At 54.1% G+C, this 9,710-nt stretch overlaps 1 protein-coding gene across 1 annotated transcript; it reads left to right on the top strand.

Moving 5' to 3' along the window:
* Positions 1–1,807: 1,807 nt before the first annotated feature.
* LOC118616536 (mitotic spindle positioning) lies at positions 1,808–9,656 on the top strand. Its single transcript, XM_036242124.1, has 5 exons — positions 1,808–1,825; positions 5,707–7,430; positions 7,972–8,102; positions 8,834–8,872; positions 9,441–9,656. The coding sequence occupies exons 2-5, from the start codon at positions 5,762–5,764 to the stop codon at positions 9,528–9,530; spliced, it is 1,929 nt and encodes a 642-aa protein (XP_036098017.1). The 5' UTR covers positions 1,808–1,825; positions 5,707–5,761; the 3' UTR covers positions 9,531–9,656.
* The last annotated feature ends 54 nt before the right edge of the window (positions 9,657–9,710 follow it).

Below are 9,710 nucleotides of genomic sequence, written 5' to 3'. Positions count from 1 at the left end.
AGTTCTTGGATTTCCCTGGGGCCGGGAGGATGTGGCCAGTCACAGGGTGGGGCCTGCTAGGCCAGACATAAAGGGAGGCTGCTTGGGGCCCCTGAACTCCTCCAGCTCACCTGATACTGTGGTGGGGACATCAGTGGAGGCCACACCTGCACTTGAACACATTTGGGCTGCACCTGGGCAGGTAAGACCTAGAGGTAAAGGGGTAACAACCAGTATCAGAACTTGCTTTCTGTTTCCTGCAGAACCCTTCATTCTATACCCACCAGGCTCCTCTCCTATCCTTTGGCTGCAAGGGACCCTTGATGGGCTCACAGCACCCCAGGAAACCAAAAGGACCCCACAGACACCCCTAAGTTCTGCAGGGAACCTGTCTCTGGAAAACAGATGGGGCCACAGGGGAGGACACATTTAAGAGGATTACAACCCTGTTCTGCTTCACTGTGACTGGGAGAAGTTGCTATTCCCCTGGGCCTCAGTTTACCCATCTGTTCAATAGGTTTTGAACCCTGAGTGGGGGGCCACCCTATTTGGGAGCAGGACATTGGGGTCCTTGTTTCCACAGTGCCCCAGCACACTGGGTGATGCAGTCTCTGCCCTTTGGATTTCAGTTTTCCCATATGAGCAATAGGGTGGTAACTACGGAAGGCTCAGGTTCAAATCCCAGCCCCACCACTAACACTTCCCTTAGGACTTGAAGCTTGCTGTGCCTCAGTTTCCATGTCTGCGAAATAGATGAAAGGACCTGCAGTGGTGTGGGGAGGAGACAGCAAGGCTGCCCACCCCAGGTTCTCACAAAACTGGTTCACGTTGCATGCATAAGCTGTCGTTTGAGCTGGGCCCTTCATCTGGACCTGTCTCAAACCCTCCATCCGAGGCAGCCCTGCCAGATTTGGGGCTCGGATCCATTCGATGGAAGAAGAGACTGAGATTGAGAGGGACCCCGCAGCCAGCCAAGGAACAGGACAGAGCCCCAGCCCAGTCTACTGTGTTCACTCCCCTGGAGACTGGCTGCTGGCCCAGTGGCCTGACTTCCTCATAAACACTGGGCTCCTATAGCCCTGGCCATTCTCTGCACCTCAACCAAGAATCAGGCAGGACAGCTGAGCACCTGGGAGCACCCAGTTAGTGCCTCAGTGCTCCTTCTGTCAGTGGGACCTGGGCCTTGCCCACCCACCCTCATTTTCTGGCACTTTTGATATCCTCAATCAGGAATTCATCTCCAAGTAGCCTGGGAAATTCTCCCAGCTGTGTGATGGCCCCTTTTCATGAGAAGAAAACAGAGACTCACAGAGGCTATGAGGATTTGAACCCAGACCCACTGAATCCTCCAGAGATGGGCAAACTGGGCTTGTCCCAGAAAAGGACTCTGGGGGAGTAGCCCCAAGGGTGGGCAGAGCCAGGTGGCACCATGGAGATCTGGGCTCAGACCCCCACAATCCAGAAACAAGCAGCTGGTTCATGTACCTGCTGTGTGACCCTGGGCAAGTGACAACCCCTCTCTGAGTGGCACTAAAGGATGGTGGGAAAGCCAGGTGGCAGCTAGAGGGAGATTTCTGGTGAATTCCAGCTCCAGAAGCTGGAGGCCCTGGGGGCTTGGGGCAGTGTGCAGTGGGCATGGTGCCTGCCCTCCGCCCTGCCTGGGTATCGCCTTTCTCCCTCCTCCTCCGGACTTTGTGTCCTGAGCCCGGGTGGGGCGGCGGCGGCGGCGGAGGGAGTGCACCTGCCTGCCTTGGGTGGGGCACTGTCCCTTGGCAACCTGTAGGCAGTGCAGCGCCGCCAGAGTGGAGCCGAGGCTTGGAGGCTACTGGGGGCCCGGAGCTGGCAGGTGAGAGACTGCGGGCATGAGGGAGCAGGACGCACATGAAGCTACGGTGGGGTGGGGTCCTGCATGGTGTGGGGTCTGTTTTTGGCATGGAGATTGGCGTGTCAGTTGACATTATTCGCTCACCTGTGGGACCCTTGGGATGCAGGGAGAGAGGCATCCCATTCTTACCCCGTACCCCTCTGGACCTAGCTTGGGTCATTGGGGCTGGTGGGGTTCTCCCGTTGCCCTTCATTCCCATTGCTCTGAAACCCTGAGGTCTGTGTCCTTCCTGCCCTGCCCCCCCCTACCCTGGGGAGTGGAGGGTCCATCTCTGAACCTTGCCAGAGTCTCAGTCTCCACCCTGGGCTTCCGGCCCCAAATCCAAAAACACTGAGCCCTGACCCTCCAAGGGAAGGGCCTGATTGGCACCATGGCCAGAGGCCAGAGAGCCTCCCTCTGCCCATGGGTCTTGGGAATCCTGGAGGCTGCTAGGTAGGCACTTAGCACCAACCAGAACCTTGCTAAGGGAGCAGCATACAACACCCTCACAGGGTCTGGGGCTTGGTAGGGGCACTCCGGAAGAGGGTTGGGGGTGGGGATGGGTTAGTGTGTGCCATGTCAGCATAGGGGTTTTGTCTTAGCTCTGTTCAGCCCAAAACACAGACTCAGTCATGTGTCAAAGGGTTGGGGGCTCTGCCAAGCCAGGGGCGTGGAGGACTGTAGCTGTGAGTGATGGTAGAGGAATCCCTGGAGCCCCTCCCTGCTGTGTGACCTTCCTTGTCTGAGCCTCAGCCCCTCCATCAGGCCTTTGCCCTGATGGCAGAAGGCCAATTTTGGTGATGAGGAAGCAGATGTGAGGCACCAGGGGGTGGGGCTGAGGAGGAGCAACCCAGGAGGGCTTCCTGAAGGAGGTGGCAACTGACTGGAAGTGAGAGTTCAAGCTTCAGGACCTGTTGCTCTGTCACTCCTGTGTGACCTTAGGTGAGCAACTTCCCCTCTCTGGGCCTCAGTCCCCTCTGCTGTAAATTGGAGATAAGAATGGTCCTCTTGCCCTGGCCAGTTTGGCTCAGCGGTTAGAGCTTCGGCCTGCGTACCAAAGAGGTTTGGAAGAAAGTGAGCTGGGCCTTGGCCGGTTTGGTATGCTAGGGGCACGTACCTCGGTTGCAGTTTGTCCCCGGCCCCAGTTGGGGTTGAGTGGGTGGCAGCCATTCTATGTGTCTCTCTCACATCGATGTTTCTCTCTCTCTTTCTCTCTCCCTCCTCTATCTGAAGATAAATGCAGAAAAATGTACTCGGGTGAGGATTTTTAAAAAATGGTCCTCTTATCACAAGATCTTGTGAGGAAAAAATGAGGGGTGAGCTGAGGCTAGCTCAAGGCCACAGGTGAGAGGGGCCCTGGGACCTTGAACCCAAGACCCAGCCTGAGTCCCACCCTTTATTGTCCTCAATTAATCACCTGGGAGAAATGGGCAAAGGAGGAAGTGGCGCCTCCACCCTCGCCCCACCTGACCCAACACCCTCTGGGCAGGCAGATCTTCTTCCCAGGAGTTAATGTCCCCTGTGGGTTATACATCCTGGTGAGTGAATATCCAGCTATTCACTCAGCAAACACTCCTGTTGGGTGGAAGGGGAGGAGGGTGTCAATGGGAGGAAAATGAGAAACATCTGTAATAAAAACAAATTAATAAATAAAAAATAAAAAAACCACTCCTGCATCACGCCTGCCACACCTGTCATTCCCAGTAAGCCCCAGGGCATGGGGACAGAGTTGACCCAGAGGACAAGCTAAGCTGTGGTCTGGAGGGTCTGCAGCTAAAATAACCCAACTCCCACATCCTGAGAACCTGGGGTGAGTAATGTTTGCAGAGATCACACCCTATTCAGTCAGCTTTTATTAAGTACCTGCTGAATACCAGACTCTGGGCTGAAGGAGTGGTGCTCACCTGGGGCCCCTGGGAGAGAGGGTCCTGGGCTGATGGCTTCAGGTGGGAGAAGACAGGCCTTAAATAAGCTTATTTCCATTTCAAACATATGTTCACCCCCCAACAACTTTCAAAGAGAAAATCTCTGTAGGGGGCTGCTGGGTCATTGGGATAGTGGGTTAACCTGGTGTCCTAAAGTTTCCTATCCAAGCCTCTATTTTAAATATTGGTTTTCTAATTATACTTTAAATATTTGATATATACAAAAGATTGCGTGATACATAACCTGCTAGTTGTAACATTGTTTCCATGATCGATTTTATGTTTCTTGAGGACACTTCCCCAGTTCAAGGACATGGTGTGTTTTCCTTTTTAGAACTACATTTAGCCTTTACAAGCAAGTTGGTGTAAAAAGGCAGCAGACATACACAGTAGCTCTGGTCCAAGAACAAGGGTCTGAGAACAAGGGCTGCTTGAGGAGTTGGGAACAGCTCATCCTCCTTTCCTTGGCTGTAAAAAGGTGACACCTAACACTAGGTGCTGGGCCAGGCACACAAGAGATGCTGAGATGATGGGCTCCAATCTGGGGGCTTCCTGGAGGAGCTGTCCTGTGATCTACAGCTAAAGAGGCTGTGGAGGTGCAGAAACGAGGGACCTCCATCCAGGTAAAGGGAGCTGCAAGGGCGGGGAAGAGGGTCAGGTTTGGGGTGGAGGCACCTACAGAGTTTGGAAGTTTGTGCTGAGACCAAACGGAGGCCTCAAGCACCTAAGGAAGGTAGTGAGAACTGAACCCTGGAGATGCCAGGAGCATCAGAGGTGTGAGATCAGATGTGTGACCTTCTAGAAAGCTCCTAGACCTATGATCAGCAGGAATCTGGACACTTGGCAGGACTGGGCCTCCGTGGGGCACTGGGTCGGGGTGTTGCCTGGCCCAGCAGGACAAGGTCCAAGGCATTCCCTAGACTGTCTTGGTTTTATGGGACTGCGGTGGGGTGGGGTGTGGGGGCGTTGTCTGGGATGGGAAAAGGTGTCCTGCTGGGCAGGTGCAGTAGAGAGAACCAGGATGTGGGATCCGGAAAGCTGAAGTCTCTACCAGTTGCTGCCCCTCTCTGGGCCTGTTTTCCCACTGGACATCCTTCAGCGAGAGGCATGCCTGCTGGAACCCTCTGTAAATATCAGATGAAAACAATCACAGAGCCCTGGCCAGGAAGCTCAGTTGATTAGAGCATCGTCCTGATACACCAAGGTTTCAGGTTGGATCTCTGGTAGGGCACATACAAGAATCAACCGATGAATGCGTACATAAGTGGAACAACAACTCAATGTTTCTCTCTCTCTCTCTCTCAAATCAATTACAAAAACAAAATCACAAAGGGAACTTCAGAATGTGTGTGTGTGTGTGCCCTGAGAGAGAGGCATATGCATGTACTGGCGGAGACCCATCGGTGGCCCAGGGACCCCAGGGATGGCTTTGGGTCTGGACACAGTGAACTGAGTGGAAAAGGGGAGGAGTAGGATTAGGGCAGAAGGGGATGCCCGAGCAGGGTGTGCAGTGTCTGGGAGACGATGAGCAGGGGTGCCTGCAAATGTCAGACACACATGGGGAGAGTTGGATCAGTTCAGGGGCAAGATTCAGGTGTGGCTGGATCCAGGAGTTCAAATAACACTTTTAGGATGTTGTGTTGGGGTTGGGGTTGCTCTCAAGCAGGCTATGCCCACAGAGAGGCATGTATGGCCCCTCAGAATCTCTGTTTCATCCCACCAGAAAGAGGGTACTAACAGAAAGAGGGTACTATTTCCACATTCATTGCCAAGTCCCAGTATTTCATGTCATTGGCCAAGTTGAGTCACTGCCCTTCCCTGAACTAATCACAGAGGCCACTTGGGTGGGACTTTTCCCTTTAAGGAACTGGCCATCGTGCCTCTCCCCCAGTATTCCGACCTGGTAGCTGTCATTCCTTCTCATCCTCTCATCCTCAGGGAGCTTACAGCATCTCCACCCTGGAAACCCGTGGTGGGCTGACACCTCTAGAACATGGACCGAGTGACCAGATACCCTATCTTTAGCATCCCCCACTCATCAGGCATGACCAGCCTGGCCCTCAATGGGGATACCAGCTACACATTCCAGCAGGTAAATGTGGAGCCCTCGGACAGCAACTGGGACCAGGACCAGCCTGTACTGTGGCTAGCTGATCACAAGGCCCAGCTGGATGTGCTGAGGACAGGGGCATCTTGCAGCCCACACACCTTCCCCAACCAGCCAGCCCTTCAGCTGGAGGATGATGAGGATGAGGAAGTGAAGGCCTACTACCTGGACACCAGGAACGCCCTGCCCAGGCTGCCACGGGACCTGGAGCGGGAGCGCTGGGCCATCATCCAGGGCCAGGCAGTGAAAAAGAGCGGCACAGTGGCCACGCTTCATGGCACCCCTGACAATAGGGGCCCTAGGACCCCTGGAATTCCTGAGTTCATGCCCGTGGAGGAAAATGTGGTTGACAGGGAGCAGATCAACTTCCTGGCAGCGAGGCAGCAGTTCCTGAGCCTGGAGCAGGCAAACGCAGGGGTCCCTCAGCAACCTCCAGCCAGGGTAGCCCCAGCGTGTGCCTCACCCAGGATCAACCAGGCCCCCAAGGCCTTGAAGGAGCTGCCCCTCGCTAATGGGTATGCTGTCTCAGTCAAGCCTCAGGTGAAGGAGGTGGTCATGGAAAAGAAGAGGGTCCGTAGTTTTTCCACTGCGTCTGTTGTCCAAGCTGTCGATGACCCTGGTTCTCAGTCTCAAGCGGAGTCACTGGAGGTCCCCAAGGAGACACCCATTGAGCGGGAGATCCGATTGGCTCAGGAGCGGGAGGCGGCTCTGCGTGAGCAGAGGGGGCTGCAGCGGGTGGTGGGCCACCAGGAATTGGTGGAGATACCCACCCGGCCTCTGCTGACCAAGGTGAGCCTGACCATGGCCCCACGGCGGGACAGGGGGCGCCCATCACTCTATGTGCAGCGTGACATGGCACAGGAGACGCAGCGTGAGGAGGACCACCGGCGGGAGGGCCTGCAGATAGGTTCTGTGTCCACACCCGACTGGATCTCAGAGAGCTCCCAGCCTGGACTTAGGAGAGTGTTTAGCTCAGACTCCATCCTTGGCCTCGCTCCAGATGCTAGTGCGGCCAATCCTGCTCCAGAGCTGAGGAAGGTGAACCGCATCCCACCTGATGCCTACCAGCCATACCTGAGCCCTGGGGCCCCCCTGCAAAAGTTCCCAGCCTTTCACACATACAGCAAGCCTAGTGGTCTCTCCGCAGATGAGGCCAAGGCAGTGGCCTCACCAAAGGCCACAGGATCTAAGAGGCATCTCTCAGAATTCTCTGGAAAACCCTCAGGCACAAAGCAGCAGTTTTCGAAGCCCCCCAGAGGACCCCCACAAGCCAATGGGGGTGTTGTGCGATGGGAGTACTTCCGCCTGCGTCCCCTGCGGTTCAGGGTCCCAGATGTGCCCCAGAAGGCTGAGACCCCCCGAATGTGGGGCTGGGAAGTGGCTGGGGCCCCAGCATTGAGGCTACAAAGGTCTCAGTCCTCTGAGCTGCTGGACAGGGAGATGGAGAGTGTCCTGAGGCGGGAGCAAGAAGTGGCTGAGGAACGACGTATCGCTCTCTTCCCTGAGGTCTTCTCCCCTCAGGACCAAGACTCCAGGAGCTCCTCTCGGGCATCAGGTGAGTAAGGGTCCTGGGAAATGGTTGCTTTGATCTTGTCTCAGAGATTGGAGCAGAAAAGGGTGGAGGGATGGAGTTTGGGGATGTCAGGAGGGACTGACCACTCCCCCAGTTGGCTGGTCTGTCTGCCTGTATGTTTCCTTAAGCTGTAGATTTTGGAGAGAGATGTGAACTTTGCCCTGGGGTTTTTGCTTTATGGATTTAAATGTTTTGTTATTAGTCACGTAAAGGTTTACAGATGTTGTATCCTTTTGGTCAATTGCTCCTCTTTGTCAATATGAAATATCTCATGTGTTACTTTTAATGTTTTTCACTTTGCATAGTTGGCCCATCCATCTATCCAGTTCTTCCTGGCTGGCTATTTTGGTCACTCTATAAGTTTTCTTAACAAGCTGTCTACTCTGTATGTCTATTCAATCACCTGTCTCCTTAACTGGTCAAGATAGTCTTCGTCTCCCAAGCTTTGGTCTGATAGATGTTCTACCTTCAAGGAACTATGGCACCCTCCCTGATGCTCCTTCCTTCCCCCTGCCCTCCACAGGCATCATGGATAGCTACTCAGTGTCTGAGTCACACTTCTTCACTCCCATCCACCTGCACTCAGGCCTGGTGTGGACAGCAGAGTCCCCAGCTGAGGCTGTTCCTGGGCAGAGAAAGAAGAAGGAGCAGTGGGTGAGTCTAGAACCCTGCCCATCCCCTTGGAGGTCTGACTGAGGTCTGACACCCCCCAGTAGGGCCACAGGAAGGTGGAGAGAGACTTTTCAAGGATCACATGGCCTGTGAGTTCCTGAGCTGGGACTTGAACCCAAACGTGAATCCATACCACACATTTGTAACTATGAAGCCATCTCCTCCCTGGGTGGGGTATTGGGAACACCAAGCAGAATAACACCAACTCCAGCCTCGCCCACCTGGAACTCATAGCCTGGCCTCACGGGTTGAGACAGAATGGAGCCCAGTGACCCAGGTTCAAGTCTCAGCCCTGCCAATTGCTTGCTGTGTAATGTTGGGCAAGTCCTTGCCCCTCTCTGATCCTCTGTCTCCTCCTTTGTGAAATGAGTGTGATAATAAGACCATCCGCCTCCGAGCCTTACAGCAGGGCCTGGCCATGGGAAGAGCTCCATAAATATTGACTGTCTTTGTTATGCTGAAGTTGACCAAGAGAAAAAAACTGCAAATGATAGACTGAGGCTGCACTGAGGGGTATAGCATGAAGGAACAGCATGATGGCTGGCTGAATCTAGGGTGATCAAGGGGCACTCAAAAGGACCGTGGTGGGCATGGAACACCTTCCTTCCTGCTTCAAGTGGTGACTGAGTAGGCTGTTCATTGAGTTCCAGATGGGCTCTGGAGTGGGGCAGAGCCATAAGGCCCAGGGGCTGACGTATGTTCTTTTCCTGTAGTATGCCGGCATCAACCCCTTGGACCATGTCAACTTGGAGGTGAGTGTGCTCCTGAGGCAAGGACTATCGTTTTCTCCCCTGTTTGTGCCCCCTGATCACACCAGGATCATCAAAAGCTTTTCTTTTGGGTGTGGAAACTTCACAGAGTATCTTCTCATTTGATGTCTGCCTGTGGTGGATTTTGCTCTGATCTGCTTGTGATGCCTGCCATGGGCACTGATTGTATAAAGTGGATGCACTTGCAACTTCTTTGTCAAATAATGAAGGTTTTGGAGCAGATTGGGTCTAAGACAAGGGCCTTTTCTTTGAGGAAGGGGTTCATCTGAGGGTGTGAAGAAGGCCAGCTACCTCAGTAAATTTGTGGATTATATTTGGGGCTGTCTTTGAGCAGAGCCCAAAATGCCAGACCCAGATATTTCCCCTGCTGTGGAACTCAGCATGAGTTACCACATCCCTTGGTGCTATTACTAGGAGTAGAAGGTCTGAAACAGAGGAGGGGATAGTCCTGCCTTACCCCTGTTCTAAGCCTCTCCTATGAGTTAGCAGTAGGGGAGGTTCCTGGAGGGGAATTAGGACCCTAATGGGGACTTTATGCCTCCTCTTGAAGGTCCTGGAAGCCACACGAGTCACCCGCCACAAGAACACCATGGCTGAACGCTGGGAAGCCCGTGTCTACGCCAGTGAGGATGAGGACTGAGCCTAGAGACCGGGGCACCTTGATCCTGTGGGAACTGCCAAGACGATCACCAAGCCCCCCACTTTAGGAAACAAGTCCCCATTTAAACCCACAATCCGAGCTCACTGGAGCGTTGTTCCATGGATTGAGAGGTCCCGGTTTGAGTCCTGGTCAGGGCACATGCCCAGGTTGTAGGCCAAA

This window comes from Molossus molossus, unplaced genomic scaffold (assembly GCF_014108415.1).
Source record: "Molossus molossus isolate mMolMol1 unplaced genomic scaffold, mMolMol1.p scaffold_m16_p_4, whole genome shotgun sequence".
NCBI lineage: Eukaryota > Metazoa > Chordata > Mammalia > Chiroptera > Molossidae > Molossus > Molossus molossus.
Note: the sequence above shows the minus strand (reverse complement) of the source record. Positions and strands in the feature narration are given on the sequence as shown.